General features: G+C 36.7%; 1 protein-coding gene across 40 annotated transcripts in view; it reads right to left on the bottom strand.

Moving 5' to 3' along the window:
* Window positions 1-19,630, bottom strand: part of Dscam1 (Down syndrome cell adhesion molecule 1) — a 165,276-nt gene that overhangs the window by 57,519 nt on the left and 88,127 nt on the right. For 26 of the 40 annotated variants that reach the window (XM_072298954.1, XM_072298957.1, XM_072298925.1 and 23 more), the window contains exons 6-10: window positions 14,772-14,953; window positions 13,842-14,099; window positions 13,441-13,585; window positions 12,359-12,621; window positions 10,940-11,101 (exon numbers count right to left, since the gene is read on the bottom strand). In XM_072298954.1, coding sequence (XP_072155055.1) covers window positions 10,940-11,101; window positions 12,359-12,621; window positions 13,441-13,585; window positions 13,842-14,099; window positions 14,772-14,953 — 1,010 coding nt within the window. Of the gene's footprint in view, window positions 1-865; window positions 1,154-1,661; window positions 1,950-5,673; window positions 5,956-6,427; window positions 6,713-10,939; window positions 11,102-12,358; window positions 12,622-13,440; window positions 13,586-13,841; window positions 14,100-14,771; window positions 14,954-15,737; window positions 15,859-15,956; window positions 16,078-16,440; window positions 16,571-17,196; window positions 17,534-17,958; window positions 18,083-18,319; window positions 18,444-18,786; window positions 18,911-19,630 lie in introns of those variants that run through there. The other 14 variants (XM_072298920.1, XM_072298945.1, XM_072298944.1 and 11 more) reach the window with 12 other exon arrangements.

Below are 19,630 nucleotides of genomic sequence, written 5' to 3'. Positions count from 1 at the left end.
ATCTCATTGACGAGAGAGATAGGCTGACCATTGAACCACCAAGAAATGTTAATTGGTAGATCCCCTGAGACAGCACACTGCGTAGACACTGATTCTCCAGCTTCATGAGGACCATCTCCGAAGGAAAAGGGAGCAATTTTTGGCAGAACTTAAAAAAAATAAATTCACTTTACTTAAGATTTCATGACTTTTCATCTGAGGAATTCAACCGTAATTAAAATTATTTCTCAGAGTGTGTCTTCTTACTTAACATATTAAAAAGTTCTAATTACCATAATACATTTTACACAAAAAAGGGGAGACAGTAGCTCCAAAGAATCTGGAGACTCTGGAAATTGAAGGAAAATTCAGAAAACTTAAGCCTTCGTAGGGTACTTATGAAAGCATAGACAATACATTTGAGGTCATTCTTTAACCGTTGGCTAATTTGAGAGCCTTTGCTCGAATTGAAAATCTCATATCATGGTTGAAGTAAAAATCATGAGTGGTGATAGCCACCCCTGGCCCTCATCTACCTACTACCAATGAAGAATGCCATCTCACGAGAGCTGAACTGATGTCCTAATAACATAGCGAACTTAGCGATGAACATAGCAACGAATATTTGGGGAAAAGAAACCATCTTGTTCCAGTCTGACAGTGTCAAGTTTAACACAAATACAATATAAAAACCCATAGGAATTATTGCTTTCCAGATATTGAGGACACATTCTGGGAAGGCAGGATATCAAATGGAGATGGACAGAAAAAAAATAAAATAAAATGAGTTTTCGATAAAAAGCATTACAGACAAAAAGGAGCACAACAACTGAGCAATTCGAATACCACCAGTGACAAAATCATGTTTTTGAAAACTGATGCAAACCATTGACTAGAAGTTCGGCTGTGTGAGACATATTTCCTGCATCATTTTTCCCAACACAGGTGTAGTTCCCAACATGAAATGCTTTGATGGATTCAATTTCAAGCACGCTCAAACGTTTGCTGACAACTGATACGGAAATATCACTCAGGAGAGAGACTGGCAGGCCATTGAACCACCAAGTAATGTTAATCGGTAAGTCCCCAGAGGTCGCAGAGCAGTGTAGCGATACAGATTCACCCGCCTCAAGAGGATTGTCAGGGAGTGAAAAAGGTGCAATCTTTGGTGGGACTAAAAGAGAAAAAATTTTCTTCAAAAGTAACTAAATTTAAATGAAAATTCGAGGCCACTTCCAAGATAATTGAAAGAAATTAAATTGATAGGGCCAAAATCGGAATGTAAAAATAGTTTCCTAACTGTAATTGAGAGGACAGAGCAAACATTGGGGTGTTGAAGGAAAAGGAAGGAAAAATAACTGCTTGGTTTCCAAAACTAGCAACAGGAATATAAGTATCGGAAAAATGAATGAGGTTTCTGAGCTCCTATTCAAAAATATAAATAAATTCTGAAGAATGTATGCTGATTCCAAAGTTTTTTGAACACAAGAATCATCTTACAGTGGGCCGAGCTGTCCTTACAAAACTGAAAACTCTGATCCTTCAAAAGGAAAGATGAAAGAAAAAGAAATTAAAGTGATTGTAATTAAGTAAAAATAAGGAAAGGCAGACCATATGGATCGCTGAGAGATCAACAATAGTGAGGCATGCTTCCATCAAAGTCTGTAATTATTGATTCGAACCATTTACTAATACTTCAGCAGTATGAGACATATTTCCTGCATCATTCTTTGCAATGCAAGTGTAGTTTCCAACATGAAATGCTTTCACAGATTCAATTTCCAGAACACTCAACCGCTTGCTGACAGTTGAAACGGAGATGTCGCTTAAAAGGGAGATCGGCAGATTATTGAACCACCAAGTGATATTAATCGGGTAATCACCGTAGGTGACAGAGCATTGAAGAGAGATTGATGCACCTGCTTCCAATGGTCCCTCTCCCAGTGAGAAGGGTGCAATTTTTGGGGGAACTTGAAAAGCAATAAACAAATTTAAGTAAAAACAGATGCTGATGAAAATACATGTTTGTTTTTTTGGTTTTTCTTTGGTCAATTGATGATAATTTTACAGTTTCTGCATAAATTAAAAATCAGTCGCGTAGAAATAGCCAATTGAAACTTCATACCTCACACTTGCTCCAAAACAGGAGTCAGCAGTGAGATAAATATATTTTGAGAAAAATAATTAAGACTTAATGCTTGACATATCCTCCAAGAATTTTTAGGTCCTAGTGGGAAAAGATAACTCAATGAAGGAGAAAAAGAAGAAAATAAAAATAAAAAATAAGAAAAAATTATACTAGAGTGAATTTTTAAATTATTTCCATGAGGTATTTTCTTGGAGAGGGTGATTTCTGAGGGGCAATTTCGAACTGGCATTACACTTGCTTACATACGTCTACAAGCTGTCTGATGAAGTTTCATTTTTCAAATTTGACAGATTAATATGTCTTATACAATTGGTGCAAGTTAATTTGATTTTGTTTTTAGAACAAAACCAGATTGTGAATTTGTGTCCTCTGAGTTTCTCAGCAAAGTGTTTGCTGTTTGAAATTGACTGAAAGGTTCTGCAAAAGTGGTTTTATTCAGAGATTCTCCTCTTTATAAAATTAAGGCACTTGCGAAATGTATCAGTACACATTGGGAGGAAGTTAATGTGTAAATTCATGATTTCTTCTTTTGATATAGGTACAATAGGTCGTAAATCAGAGAAATTAATCATTTTTGCGTAACTACCGTTTGACTACTTTCACTCACCAAAATTTCTCTGGAAATAAAGTTTTTTTTAAAAATGATAAAATTAAGGATCAAATGTGTCTGGAAGATTGCTGATTTCTTTACAACCTAGGAAATAAAGTTATAAAAGTTTTTTTTTTGTGTAGTTTCCTGATGGTTTCATCCTTCTTCCAATATCGATGTTATAAGAAAAAGAAGGAAACCTTATTAAAAAATTCACCCTTGTAAAACTATAATTAAAAATTAAATATAATTAAAAACTATGGAGATTGAAATTTTGAAGGAAAAGTCAAAAGAAGATGAATCAGAACGAAAAGATAACGGTGTTGTCAAATATAGCAAGACAATATCAAGATTGGTCAGGCAATCCACACATCCCAACTTGCAAGAATGATGATCTAACCATCTACAAATAACTGCGAGGAGTATGTTGCATTTCCAGCGCTATTTCTTCCTATACATGTGTAATTTCCGGCATGATCGGCAGCTACAGACTCAATTTGCAGTGTGCTGATCCGTTTGTTACTCTGAGAGCTGGACACTCCCATTGTGGGAGGGATCGGCTCATTGTTGAACAGCCACGAAATGCTAACAGGGAGGTCTCCTGCAGCAACTATGCACTGCACTGAAACTAGCTCCCCAGCTTCATATGCTTCAGTGCCGAACGAAAATGGTGACAATTTTGGCAGGACTTGAAAGAAAAAAGGCGATAAGTCAAAAAAATGTGTCTTTGCTTCTTTATAGCGAAAATATGAACAAGTTTCAAACGTGGACAAGGGAGAACCAGTATAGTGCTAAAAATTCCTGAGTACTCCATTTGTTATGCCTGAGCAAGAGGTCTAACTGTCTATCAGCATTTCTTTACCCCTATCTTACCCTACCCTGCCACCCCCCCCCTCTAACCCCAAACTGTCGCAAAAATTGAAGATCAGAGAGACTTTAAGAATCAGTACAGTTTTGAGATTCAATACAGTTTTTAGAAACTGCAGTTCAGTTTTCAACACCTGACATCTTCACTAGTGCCAATGGCACAATACTTCCAAACAAATAATATTGATTTACACTGATACAGGGACAAGTTTGAAGGTTGAAGAGAGGAAAAGGAACAAGGACATTTACATGGTAGAATCAAATAACATTAACCAAGGTCTTTTGGACTCAGATGAAATCTAGAAACTTTCAACAATTACCTAGAGAACTCCTGTGCAGTGTACACGACAAGACAAGACGTGAATGAACCTGCGTAAAAACTGCAAGAGTCAAGAAGATGAACAATTGAAAGGGAAGAAAGAAACAGAAGAAAATGAGCAAATAATGCTGCGTTTAAAAAAATCAGTGCAGACAAACTAAGGTGAAATAATGCGACCAGCAAATTTGAATCCATGCAACACCCTGATTATTTAATTTCTCTATCTTCTAACCGTCAACAAGCAACTGCGAAGAATATGAAGTGTGTCCAGCATCATTTGCTCCGATACACGTATAATTTCCTGCATGGTGTGCTGCTACAGATTCAATTTCCAATGTGCTAATTCGCTTCCTAGACTGAGAACTAGTTACACCCATTGAAGCTGGAATCGGTTGATTATTGAACAACCACGAAATGATTACCGGAAAGTCACCAGCAGACACTATGCACTGGATGTTGACAAACTGACCAGCTTCATACGCTTCATCTCCAAATGAAAAAGGAGACAGTTTTGGCAGAACTTGAATAAGAAAAGAAAAATTTTAAAAAATGTATTGATACATACTTCAAACTCTGTGAAAAGTTTCTATAAAGTTCTGATGTTGCACACATTTTTTCAATTGACACAAAATTTCTGTTTTTCCTGGGTCTTCCGAAGAAATATCTCTGCTATTTTTTCTTTAAATGATCGTTTAAAATTAACGATAATTGTTACTGAGAATTCCCTGTCTTCAAACCTATAAAATATTTGGAAATAGGATTTTAGCATTGAATATCTGTGAAACCTTGAAACGCCGGACCGTAATCTGAACAATAAATCTGATGAGAAAAAAATATTTGAAAAAAATGGAACCTGCTTGGTAGAAAGAGAAACTATTTCGAGGAATTCTGCCACTAATTATGATTAAGAGAAAACGAGGTAATTATAAACGAGTGCTTGAGCCCTCAACCTTGTTCTGTACAGTGAATTAAAAGTTCCATGAATGGCAATGTTATTTAGACTAAAACTAAACAGACAAATATTCTTAAAATGTTTGATAGTGGTTATTTATTAGTAAGCATCAGATTAGGCAGTTTTGATTACCGTAAAGCAATCGACGAACCAATGAAGGATGAGACATGCTTATGATGGGAGAAACTGACCACAATTGAAGTTACTTGATGAGCTGAATGTCATGAGTCATGACCCAACACCCTAACATGAAGTTAAGTTTGTCACATGGTAAGAGTGCATTTAGATTGCCGTATTGACTGTAAATAGTGATCTAGATTCTCAAACAGAACCTTTGAAATCAAGCTGGATACGTGTGAATATAAGAGATGATTATTCTGACCCTGAGCGATATCAAGAGGGTTTTGAAGGTAAGTCCTTCCGATTGGTTTTGATTCAGTATTCTGCTCAAATCTTTGAAAGCTTGAACTTTCAGGTTTCTCAAGTCAAATTGGCACATTTTCGCACATTTTGACAACGTAAGTTATCTAAATAGTTCCATCAAAAATTAGGATTTGATTTTCACAATTTTGTTTTCATGATGTAATTACTTGACAGCCTGAAAGCTAAGGTCTTTCAATCCAAATTCGGAAATGAATATTCAGACTAAATACAGCCGGGCATACGACAATCTGTTTGAACACTTCGCATGAGATCCTGCACAGCTAAAGTTAAACGTTCCGGTTAGGCTCAGGATATCATCATCCCAAGCAAGACCAATTTCACCACATGAAACACCACAACTGCCTTGCGATTCCCCAGATTCGAGCACGATTTACCATTGACGCGTACAGCGGCAGAGTAATGAACAGCTCCAGCCCGATTGCGGGCAGTACACGTGAAGTTGCCATTATGCTTTGCCAGGGCAGACCCAATTGTCAGGAGGATGGAACTGTCACCTATTTTTGTCGTTGAGATCCCGAGATGTGACGCCAGACTGTCATTGTTGAAAGACCATGTTATTCTAAAGGGTTTATCACCCTTCGAAACGTGGCAGTTGAGTTGCAAACTGTCACCCACATTCAAATCTTCATGGAAAAATGGGACGATGTGAGGGAGTTCTGGGAAAGATCAATCAGAATGATGAGGGAGATTTTGGAGGAAAACTGACTACAAGATTAGTAAGACTTCGCTAAACTGAAACCTCTGATAAGCACAATCACATAATTTTAGAAGGAGATTTTTCTCAAAGTTAAACTTTTACCGATCCGAAATTAATGTTTTCATTATGGTACTTTAAGAAAGTGGTTCTTCTGTGATATTTCATAATACAATAAATCTACAATGCAATAGACAATTTTTGGACTCTTTCAGAGTCCCAAGTTTCTCAATTTAACAGCATTTAATTTAGTTTTTCTTTTGGTTAATGAAGGTGATGTATGTTCTGTTGTTGATAAATTCACTATCCTTCATAAGTTGCATGAATGTGCATACCAGCTCAAAAAATAGTTAGTCCAATCTCAAAGAAAATGCATTCCCCACACAGACTTCATGACGAAAGGTCAACCGCTATGCATAAAGAAAAAGTACTACCATCAACTTGCAACTGAGCGGTGTAGAACTCTTGCCCAGCCTTGTTCTTGGCTACACAAGTGTAATTCCCACTGTGAGATGGCCCGACAACAGGAATGGACAAATAGTTCATTCGGTCGCCAATCATGGCGGAAGTCATGCCGGTGTAAGCTGTGATGGGCTCACCAGAAAAAAGCCATATGATACTCAGAGGCTTATCGCCTTTTGGTACATTACAGGTCACCTGAATTGTGTCACCAGCATTAATTGGTGTCTCAAACTGGAAGGGTGCGATGTGCGGTTTTACTGCGACACAAAGATTAGGTTAATGGGATTTATAAAATAGAAAATAGGAATAATCCTTTAAATAAAGGGACAAGGATAGTATTTAAGGATTTGGATGGCAAAAAAAATAGAGGAAAAACATGGTTTATCCTAAAAAAAAAAAGGCTGAAAATTCAGAAAAATATCAATCCGGGAGAAGAAAGAAACTTTGGTAATATAAAAGAAATAACGAAACATAATACTCTGCAAGACAAATGCCTCAAAAATAGTACAGAACAAAAAAGTACCATTGACATTCAATGAATCGGAAATCTTATGCAACCCAGCGTCATTCTTAGCAACACAAGAGTATTCTCCGATATGATCAGCATTCACTGATGTGATGCTTAAAATCATGCTGCGATCCCCAATCTGAACAACGCTCACGCGATGATGGGGTGCGATTGGCTCATTATTATGAAGCCACTGGAGGGAGATGGGAGCATCGCCCTCAATAACTGCACAAGGCACTGTAAGAAGCTGGCCTTCATTCATTGGTGTATCTCCAAATGTGAAAGGGAGAATTCTAGGCGGAACTGTTCAATTTCGGAAACAGAGAAAGCAAAAACAAAGATTTTAGCAAAGCTTTTTAACGAACAGTGAGAGGAAGAAAGAGTCAAAATATCTTGAATTCTTTCTTTTACGATGCATTTCTTGAATTCGTTTCTTTCTGAGTTTTCAAGCCGATCAAAACAAAACAAAAACTTCTTCCCTTGGTTATGTGACAAGAACTTCAATTGATTTACACTTGCCAACGAATTAGAGAGGAGACAGAAAAATTCAAAACCAGGAACACAACACATACTGGAAATGAGGGACGAGAATCAACTTGAAGATCTCATCATATAGGCAATACTTTCCCTGCATCGAGACATTTCCTAAAGGATGAGCCATTCGAGGCTCCTGTTGAGGAAATTTGTTCAATTCTCAGAAATAATATGAAAAGGAAACATCGGATTTACCAGAATAGGAATAACTTTTATCTTTACGGATGATGGAGCAAAAAAAAAAAGGAGAGTAAAAACAGACAAGAGGGAAGAATTTTTGTGCGATAAAACATGACACAGAGACCAAGGCTAAATTCAGACAGATGTCACTCTTCGTGAAACAAGTGCCACTGGAACTAAAGTTGTAAGTACCATTGATCAACAACTGAGTAGTCAGCTCAGCTTTTCCGGCATGATTTGATGCAATGCATGTGTAATTGCCAACATGCCGCCATGAGAGCTCGGAAATCGACAGGAGTTTCATACGATCGCCAAACTGCTGGACGGATACGCCATTAACTGGATTGTCCATGTCTGGGTACAGCCACTCAATTTTGAGAGGCGAGTCGCCAGTGCTGACACTGCACTGAAGGGTAGCATAACTGCCTGCGCTGAGAGGCAGGTTCCCAAAGGAGAAAGGACTGATAACCGGTAAAGCTGGGCAAGAATGAAGAGAAACAGCGATTTATCGGGAGATTCAAACTAATTGATTTCTAAGACTGTTACAACTCGGAGTGAATTAGGAACTCTCTTCAAAACTACATTTTAGCACATATTGATACAAAGATCTGGTGAAGGAATTTGAATTGATAAATCATAAAATTGAGGATTTTTTTTTTTCCAAATCCAAAATACATGTTTCGAAGTTTTAATGTAGAAGGATAAATTGTAGTGCATTGGGGTTGCTGACTAACATATACAATTTCATCCGATTTATCCTAACTTGCAGGAGCATACATGAACAACTGAGTACCTTGCGAAAATAATAAAATCAAGAAAAGAATGAAATAAAAGAAAACCACAGTAAAAATGCCAGGAGAACAACGAAGCCGATGCGAAAGTTGTTAAACAATTGTCATTAGGTACCACTTATTAGAAGCGGTGTGGTGACCTCAGCTTGTCCAGCGGCATTCTTGGCTCTGCAAGTGTAATTGCCGACATGCCGGTACGATAGTTCAGGAATGGTGAGGATTTTTATTCTGTCTCCGATTTGCTGGACAGTTGTACCGACTACAGGCTCATTCATTCCCGGATACGACCACTCAATATTCAAAGGCAAATCGCCGACACTAACTATACATTGCAGAGTTGCAAAACTACCAGCATTCAGAGTTGTAGTGCCAAAGGAGAAAGGCGTTATCACTGGTAGGACTACGCATGATGAATATATAACAGAATTAATTGTTGTAAAAGAACTTAAGAAACAGAAGAGTCTGGTTCTGACCAGAGAACGCATCCTTCACATTTGAAAATATTGAGGCAAAGATTGAATCCTAAAAATTTCCGGAGGAACTTTGGAAAAGCTTGATTTACAGTTTAATCTGGAGGGGTTCATTTTCCGTTGGAAAGTATGAGATTGAGTATTGAGAAACCGAACTTTGTAGGAACCATTAGATGGTTGCTTCTTGCTAAATAAGCTTACTATTGGAAATAATGACAATTACAGGGAGGATAATCCATTGCAAATTTTTGAGACAGAAAGTAGTTCTCACCTCATGGCAAGTCTGAGATTCACCTGTGGGATACGACATACCCAAAACAAATTTTGAAAAAAAAAAAAAAAAAAAAAAAAAAAAAACACTTCATGACAGCTTTCGCCTTGGAAGGAGACCTAGTGAGGAAATTATTTTTGATTCATGAGAGAGAGATTAATATTTTCTGGAAAAGCTGTATAATTTCAGGATTCCATCTAACCATTTAAAAATAGCCAATGCTTAAAAAAAAAAAAAATTACCCTAGGATTTCAGTTTGATAGGCTGGAAAAGTTGATAAAATTCTGTAGTAAATAAACGACAATGACATCAAACTGAAGTATTACGCCAAGCGACTTTGAAGTCAGCCAATCAAATTTTAATTGTTGACATATTGAATCCTTTAAAATTTGGAAATTTAACTCCAAAACTTGCATTGCATTAAAGCACAATTCTGAAGATAAAATCCTACATCAGGGGCTAGATGGATATAGATTCCAACTAACACTCAGCAATTGCTAAGAACTCCGGGACACCTTTGTCAGGAACCATCAAAACCATCAATTATGTAAATAGATATTATGCTAGTTAAGTACCTAAATAATTTTTTGTAATGGAATTGATTGTTTTGTATTAAGGTGTAGTGCGAAATTATCAAACAAAAATTTTGTAATTAGAGCACAACTGTATCTTAGTACTATGTACTTTGTAGAGATCAAATCATGAGTCAAACTGCTGAAGCGGAGTTGACACCTTGCAAGGATAATCAATCTGTTGGTAAAGACTTACCAGCAGTAGAAAATCATACGTACAAACATCTGTGAACGCTATGAGGCTATAGTTACAAGTATCAATTGCTTCATACAGACACGAAATTCTGAGTTTCAATTTGAAAACAACTTCTTACGATGCTCTGTTTCAGATTTTCTTTGAACATAAATAATGGAATTTCACTTTTTTACGCAGTTGATAACTTTTTATGGTTTGTTTCTGATCGCAAACCATTTTATTTTCAAAAAAGTCATCCAAAACTTGACTTGTACCTGAGCCACTGAAAAAAATTATCATTAGAAAATGACATACTTTGAGTTAATCTTCCTTTAGCGAATTCAAGTATTTGGGTGCCCCTTACCCAGATCAACATTTTTAATTGGAAGTTGAGAAAGCATTTTAAACTGATTTAAATTCAGTTTCATGTGCATACAAATGTCTAGTGAATACCAAAAGAGGTACATCAAAATACTACCCTAGTCTTATTATATTAAGAGGACTAAAATTAACAGAATCAAAATCATTTCGGCCATTTTCTGGGGTCATATATTAGGCCATAATTTGTTCCCTACTTGCAACACATTCACTGCACAGGTACTTTTTTTCATACTGACCTTGTAATTCTTGTTATTCAGATCTGCCACGATAGTATCAATAGAGTCATTAACTTACAGGCCTCAGAATCATGCTTCTCAAAATCACAGGAAGTACCTGTTTGTTACTCCTCCATTTTTTCACTCGAGGATTCAAACAAAATTGGTGTGTCTGCAATTGTTGCCAGCAATTCAAAGTCAATTTGTTAACAGAATGCATACTATCAAGAGGATTTTTTATGGTGTTGATCAGTTTAAACTATAGGGAATTCCATCTCAAAAGTATCACAAGTTCCCAGAAATTTCAATTTTTTATGGGAGATGATTGAGCTAAAGGAAGTAACTCAAAAACCTTTAATACTTCTGAGTCTGGATAAGATAACTTACCCATTACTTGAAGTTCTAAAGTGCCTCTTGCACTATAGCCTTGTGAGTTGCGAGCGACGCAGGTGTATGATGCTTGGTCGGTGGAGCGCTCAACATTTTCAATGATTAATGTACCATTAGGGAAGACTTTTTGTTTTCGATTGATGGGCAGGACACGTCCATCTAGAAGCGGCAGCCACAAGTTATTAAAATATCTTTTAAATCAAGGAGCTTATTATAATAAGTTAATTTTAAAAAAAAGTAACCTTTTAAGTCAAAATGTTGGAAGCTTTGAATTACAATTGAGGATCATGCTTACATTTCAATATAGGTAAATGCATTTCAGATGCCTACATTCTATACTTTCTAAAAATTTTATGAGCCTAGCTTGCGATACTCACAATTCAATTCAGAGGATACGTAAATGATAGGGGCTGACGCCAAAAAGCAGCCTAACGATTCCAACTCATTGCTTGTAACTTAGCAATTCTAACTCAGAGTCGTGATGAGAGCTGAAGATGGAGCAAAGCTCCTAAGCGATTGTCTGCTATTAAAATAAAGTGAGCGAACTGATGAGATTTCAAAAGTCGATGTTTGAGTTTGTCCTTTTCAGTGTCATCTAGTTCAATGGGGAGAATCCTTACTTTTTGAGGATTAGCGGTCAATATACTACCCGTCAGCCAAAGCTGGTCAAAGGATCAAAGTGCAAGAATTGACATATGAATTGACACATGAGTCAGGCCTTGCTATGCACTGGATGGTAATTGAGGACCCCGCCAAACAATAGAAGGCGGTTTGCTCGTGTGCCAATTCATGAGATATAATCTGAGTTTGACCCGCCAATTTGACTGCCAGAGAATATAGTCATGTTATGATTGGTAGAAATTTTCATTGAGTTTTTTATGAAATTTTCTTGACCACTGTTAAACGAACAAATCCTGATTACCAAAATCTAGGTTGATCAACACACGTCATTTTCACCTTCTCAGAGTTGATAGCAGGGTGTCTACTAGAATTTCATTTCATATTTGATTGATATTTTCCTGATATTTTACATGAAATTTCCTAACGTTTTGCAGGGCCAAATTGACACTAGTTTGATTTAATAGACCAACTGTTTTAATCAATTGAATAAAATGTTTCACTTCTGCATGTGCTAATTGCACATAGTTGAAAAATGCTAGACACACTTGGAATTTCCTGATCCATGACCAATTTTCCTGATATTTTCCTGTTTTTCCAGTTTTTACTGATAGTAGACATCCTGGATTAGTGAGAACTAATTTTTTTACTTTTTGTATTAAATACATCTCCATAAATTTTCAGGTGAAGTTAGTCCAAATGAATTTTAAGTATGTCGTCATGGTAAATGCTTTAATCCATCAAAGGTCCTTAGTTCTGCAAACAAATGTCTAATTGTTTGCAGTTAGATATACCCACCTCGTTCCCATACTATTGCTTCGATGGGATATCCAGCCACAGGACAGGTAACTACAAGCGTTTCTCCAGCGACAATTGCTTTCTTTTCCATTGGCCTGATAAATGGCAGCCCGTGGACGTTCAGTCGTCCAGAGTGCTCCGCTGATCCTACTTTGCTTGTTGCAATACAACGATACAAACCACCGTCATTCGTGTGAACAGATGTGATATTTAAATGTGAGACAACGTCACCATTGACTGTTACATACTGACCAACTTGCAGCCTGAAAATATTCATTACACACATTAGACATTCGGAAGCTATAGGCTGGTCAAGGTAAAGGTTTTTCTTTTTCTTTAAGTAAAATGCAAAGGTTGTTGATCACATTACTCAAACTCAATGCCAAGACATTAATTCCCAAGTTCGTTCATCAAAGAACAGAATTAAAACTGTACTAATCTCTTCCAGGATCATATATTGCTTTCACATGGCTCTAATTAATGATAAGATGAGCTGAACAATGTAGCATTAATGCTTATTATATTTTTCACCAGATACCAAAATGATAATAAAAGTCACTGTGAAAAGACTTGTAAAATTCTCCTCATGTAGGAAGTATTTATCAAAATAACCCACAACCACATTATGAATTAACTATCTTTGAAGAGTTTGAAGTTTACAGATTATGTTTGGAACACATAAATCCGACACTATTTTTTTAGATCAAAGATGTTATGCCTTACAAAATGTTCTTTCTAATAGTAAATGTATTGGCTTAGGGACATCCGACAGGAGGATAGAGCGCCCGATGGGCCGCACTTGCACGGGATGTGGAGGGGTCATTTAGTGGGTCCAGAACACGGCGGTGTGCTCCGACCCTACATAACCGGGTTTTTCCATCTCACAGTTCCGGTTAGGGGTCGCTTCAGCTGCTCTTCAACGGCTGATGGCCGCTGCTGTCCCGGTATTCGGTGGGCCCCTTTCATGGGGGCGTTTCGGTGACCCTCATGATGGAGGCACTGTAGCAAATTTTTCTCCTCATAAAAAAAAAAAGTAAATGTATGATTGAATCAAGAGGTAAATCAAGTTGTTAAATCCATACCTGTCTGTGTTAGACAATTTTTTGTTATCCAGTTTCCATGTTATCTCAGGAGTTGGGTTTCCAGTTGCAATACACTTTAAAAATACTGATGGTCCAGGTTGAAGAACTTCTTCAGAGAATGCATGTTTGATAATTGGAGGATCGACTGTGGAATAAGGAGAAAACAATTTGAATATGAATATAAGCTTAAGGAAAACTTTGACAGGCATTATTATTTTGTTGCTTTTTTAAAAAAAAACTGTAAATTTCGAGTCATTAAATTATTATTAAATATTATATTTCTAAAAAAATTTTCTGAAAACTGATAGTATATATTTGCTACTTCTAGAGATAATAAACGTTTTTTGTTGTGCTCAAATTCTTATCTCAATATCAATATCTGTAAAAAAAAAAATACTCACATCGACCACCAAGCTTGATTTCAGCAACAGCCTGTGCGCTTTCCTGTTCATTGCGGACGATGCACTGGTACATGCCTTTGTCTTCTTTTCGGACCGAGTCAATCTTCAAAGTGGGGCCCTCATGTCCCAGAAGTGGTTTTCCATCTTTCATCCAAGAAACTGTTTTTACAGGGTTTCCTTTATAATTACACGTTAAGGATGCTGGCCGTCCGAAGTCTACTGTTTGTATTGTTGGTTCTACTCCGGCAAATAAAGGAGCTGTAAAGAAAAAATAAACGGTTCAGAAAAAAATGTAAATTGATTTTAATTTAAACTTTGATCAAGAGATGAATTCTGATGATTATCAAACTCACTTTTGAACTTCATAGCAAGAAATTTCATCTTACATGTTACTAGAAAGTGAGAAAAATATTGACATCAAATACCTCCGACAGGTCAAGTGACCTCAGGTTAGCGTTTAGAGTTGGATTTAGAATAAGGTTATGTACAAAATTTTAAGAAAAATGTTAAGAGTAGAATATATATCACATTGCCTTCTACCAAGAGCTGGCTGGGACACAAAATAACCGGGAATATTGGCTCACCAATGCTTTGACCAGCTTCTTTTACTGATCTTTTACTTACTTTAAAGGATATGAGCGGGTCCAAAATCACCCTAAATATTGCCCTGCTGACAGGAATTTTTCCTGATGTTCCCACCTACTTGTCTGTTCCTGCAACCTTCCTCATGGACGGCACATAATAGTAATAACAGATAGGCAAGAATAGACGCTACTAATTTTTAATGAAAGTAGAATAAAAGGAGCACAGGAAAGTAAAAATTTAATGTAAAAAGCAAACAATCGACTAGAGTAAACCATGTGAAATATTCAAAACATATAAAAGGTTGTTGCTTAGCACTTAATTTTCTGTTTGGCCATGGATACTCACCTGTTACTGTTAGAACTGTCTCGACACTTTCCCCTCCGACTGAGTTGTTGACAACGCACAGGTACTTGCCAGAGTCCTCTACTTTTGCTTCTCGAATGATCAAAGTCCCACTGACCTGCTTTACTCGATCGTCAAGTGTCACGAGGTGCTTCCGATTGGTCCCATCAACAAATTTATACCACCTGAAAAAGTAATTTTTTCTGTTAGTTTCATCTCTTTTTGACCCCTTTGAACTTGTTGATTTTTGAGTACAATTTTTGAATTTTGAAAAAAATACATTAATCAGAGTCAGTAACACAAGCAGAGCATCTCCTTGCAAAAGTTTTGAGATGATGAAGGATTCAATGTCCAAAATTAGAAAAATTGCACGAAAAGAACAACAAGTTCAAAAGGTTTTTTGCCTTTAGCGTCATGTTTGCCCTAATCTGATGTTATTTTTTTCTTAAACTGATAAACCCTGAGAAAGTTTCTCCATTCAAGCATCTGTATGCATCATTATCTTTAAGCTCCACTATGTGAGTCTTCAGGTTTAATTTTTTATTTTTTTAGTATTTAACTACAAAAGTGTCAATTTTTTTAATTCTTATGATGAAAATGTTGAAATTTCAGAAAGAAAGAGTGCTATGTCTGTAAATACCCCATCCTAAAAATTCAAGGTTTCCAAGTATTTCATTTTTCTGGAAATAGATCCATACACAACGTCTGAGGTACTTAAAACATGTGTTTCAATAATGCTAGATAATCAAATTTCGAGCTAAATACTATTAACATTTACGATTGCAATCATCGTATGTGATGTCAATGACAATGGTCCCGTTGGCAATAAACAAGGATCCCTGCAATTTAGATTTTCCTGAACTCACATGAGAGTAATGATAATTCTCCTTAATCTGTAGATTTACCATTCCATCTCTCGACTGGAAGTGATAGGACTATTCTTTTATCCAGTATCGGCATTAATCTTACCGGAAACTGGGGACTGGAAAACCCTGACTGGTACAAAACAATGAACATCGGAGACCAACTTTAATTGTCTTTTCATGAAGCCGATCATCAGAGAGTTTTGGCGAAACACTGCTCGAGGGTTCTGTAGAATGCACAGATAATGGATATGAATATATCAGTGCGATTGACAAGCGAGCCTTGAATATTGGAATAGTCGACACCTTCATTTCCATGGCTTACCGAAAATTTGGCACAGGAAAGCCTTGACTTGTGCAAAACAATGTAGACCGTACACCAGCTTTGACAGTCTTTTCATGAAGGCGGCCTTCAGAGAGTTTAGGTGGAACACTGCTAGACGGTTCTATTTCACCATGAAATAATTTTGAAGAAAATGATTTAATGTCGAATTAAATACTGGCACGACAAAGTGACCAAAAATCACAGAGTGTGCTTTTAACCGAAGGATATGCCTTTATAAATGACTCTTAGGATCCACTTCAAGCTTAGAGTCAAGCTTACTCACGAAGTTACGAACCTTTTCAAAAATAATCTGGTGAGACTAAATTGACAGAGAGGTCTCATTATTTGTGGATATTACTGCGCTTAACAAAAATATTGCTGAATATCGGTTGAACTGTGGTCAAGAGCACACTCCATGTCTTTCCTGACGAGTAATATCAATCCTTGGAAGGGAAGAACCCTGAATGCTGGAATTTCACCTTACCAAAAAGATGGGAGAGGGAACCCTGTGACTTGACAAAGCAAAAATATCGGCTCCGAGACAGTTGAAAAGACAATTTCGCCACCATCGTACTTTTTGCCCAAGAGTTTTGGGGGAATATTATTTGTTGGCTCTGTAATTAAGTGGGAAACCAGGTTTAAATCAAGTTGAAAGAAAAGAATAACTGTAGATGCCTGATTGTTGAACTTCACAGCGGTAGTAAGTTTCCTTCTAATTTAGACGCGTAATGAAGGAATATAGTTTTAGAGGTTGTAACACAGGACAGTTCTACAGCAAAATTTTGAGGATGAGTGAAAAAAGAAAGAAAAGAGTCAAGGTGCTATTCCTCAAGCAAGAGAGTACTATAATTGAAGACTTAATCTACCAGTGTTGCAAGAGACAGTGTTATTAGCACCTGAGAGAACTTGCAAGTTGCAGCGACACACCGATAAGAAAAGAATGTAATAGCGACTGGGACAGCCTAAAATTAATAATAAAAAAAATGAACCAAAACTTGTGACTATACAAACGACGTTGCCTTAAAATCTCCTTAGTTTTTTTCCTCCCTCTAGAAACTACTAGAACATTTGTGTCAGAGTCCTATTCCCTGTAAGAAGTTATTGAGCATGTGATTTTTATGAATTTTTGAAAGTGGAAAATGAGACAGGACTCTGTCAAAAGAGAGAAACTCGGTCGAATAATTCTTGGAAGGGCCCATGAATGATAGGATTCTACAGCACATCAAGAACAAAAGCTTACCTGAAATTTGCCATAGGAAAAGCCTGTGCTTCACACAATAAGCTGATAAGTTTCCCAGCTGTCCCTTCCAATGAGTCAATTTTGGCAGATTTAGGGAACTTCGGAGGAACTCTACCTACAGGCTCTGATGACGGGACAGTTATAGTTCAAGTCAATTATAAATGAAAAATGTTGTTTCTAAATTTAAAAAGATAGGGTATCCCTTTTTGTGCCTGAATTAATGGCCGCTGACAAAGATAACTCAACCTATACTGTTATAATAGGCGGTTCTACAGAGGTGCCAAGCACCCCAACCAAAAATTGACTACGGGTATTAGAATTGAAAAAAAGCTTTTCGTAAAATGAAAGGGTTGAAAAAAAGGTAGTGCGTAAAAAATGAAACCTCTATGCTCATCATTCAATGGTCATGGGAGTTAGGAGGGATACGCAGAAAAATCTAGTCTACGTCTGGGACCTTAATCCTGCATCCCAAACCTTAACTCCAGCGAATAAAATTGCTCACTTCAAATATAATTAAGCAAGAATCCTTGTCTCTGATAAGTGCATCAGACCTACTTGATTAGTTTCTTACTGAGTTACAGGCTGAGGAGACAAAGTACTAATGCTACTTTAAAACTACTGTCAAGCGATTTTTTGCATCAAAACCGTACCTATTTTTTGTCAGAAAGAAATATTCCTTTAAGATCCTCACACTAGAAGGCTTAAAAAGATTTTGCAACCACCCAAATTCTACACCAGCTGCACTCCTTCCCAGATGCTTACCTAAAATTTGCCAGTGGAAACGACTGCGATTCACATAACAAACTGATTTTACTGCCCATCATTCTTTCGAACGAATCTGATTTGGCCGATTGAGGGAATTTAGGAGCAACTCTACCGATAGGTTCTGATAAGATGAAATTAAAAAGAAGGGTTTACAGTCAAAATGGAAAATTCTGATTAAAAATTATAACTCACTAGATTGAGTAGAAGCCTGAGCGTCATACGGACCAATTACTATAAGAGGTATGCCACAAAACAAAACAAAAATTCTGCAGATTTCTTTTAACTTCTATCAATGATTTTTCGGATACTTGTTTCCCCTTTTGCGAGTCTCTATTCAGTTGTATTAGAACTAGGTTACCTGAAATTAGCTGTAGGAAATGACTGCGCTTCGCACAAAAGGGTGATCTGACTGTTCACCATTCCATCGAATGTCGCAATTTTGGCAGTTTTAGGAAACTTAGGTGGAACTCTACCGACCGGTTCTACCAAATCAAAAAATGTATAAATAAAAAATTTTAAAGATAAGGCGAGGACAACCCTGAACCGACTAATTTTGACCGAAGTTCATTACCTAAGTAGCTCCTTGGTGAATTCAATGAATTGAATTGGGACTTTAGGATGAAGAAAATAATTAGGATTGATTTGATTTCTTAAAAAATGCTGCGTAAAAATTTCATTAAGAAATCAGAGAGAGCAGAGTCTAAGAGAACAGAGATTAATCACGGAGTGGAACTTTTAAGGAGGTATAAAAAGAAAAAATATACAAATGTGAGATTTAAAGCAACCGAGTTTGATAAAAAGAATAGAGGAGCCTAAAGAACAGACCTGAATGAGGGTAAAGGCGATGCTTGCGCTTGACACAGTAAACCAAAACCTTGGCCTTCAGGGCGTGAAAATGAATTTATCTTATCGTCCGTTGCAAAAGTGGGAACTTTGGCACCTACAGGCTCTGGATAAATTCATATTGATTTATTTAAACGATGGTCACGATTTTTATTTAAAAAAAAGTTAATAAAATGATAAGAAGAGAGGGTTCCCCTGAATGCGCAAAACAGGCACGATCCGGAGATGGACGACTGAAGAATAAAACTATCCTCCAAACTTACGAACCAATTTATTACCCTTCTTGAGGTTTTATAAATCACTGATTTCCACATATTATCAGATGGTGAGAGGGAAGTCGCCAGAGGAATTTGAAAAGTGTGTGCTTTACTGAGCTCATAATTTGTCATCACATCTCTTTTCTTATTAAGCACCTAAATCTGAATAATGTGAATTTTAACCCATAAATTGAGATCTCTAAAGTTGTTGCAAGGTTGATATCAAATCGAAGTTCTGATGGTTTGAGCTTGATTTTTGTGATAGGGAAAGTAAACTTCTGATCAATGGAGAGGGGCTAAAAATAGTAAATGTCAAGAAAAAAGTGCAAAAAAAGTTTACATATATTTTGAAGAAGTTGGAGGATCTTAACGATTTTCCAAATTTTTGACACTATTGGAGGAAGACAAAGGATTAGAAAAAATAAAGAAGCTGTTGAGATGAGAAAAGTATATAAACTGCTGTGGTTTTTGATACCAGGTAATTTCGAATTCCTGAAATTCCAAATTCAACCTTTTATCCTCAATTTTCACATTTGTCTCGATTTGAAACCAAGGTTCTAGAAAGAATG

Source organism: Bemisia tabaci, chromosome 3 (genome assembly GCF_918797505.1).
Source record: "Bemisia tabaci chromosome 3, PGI_BMITA_v3".
NCBI lineage: Eukaryota > Metazoa > Arthropoda > Insecta > Hemiptera > Aleyrodidae > Bemisia > Bemisia tabaci.
Note: the sequence above shows the minus strand (reverse complement) of the source record. Positions and strands in the feature narration are given on the sequence as shown.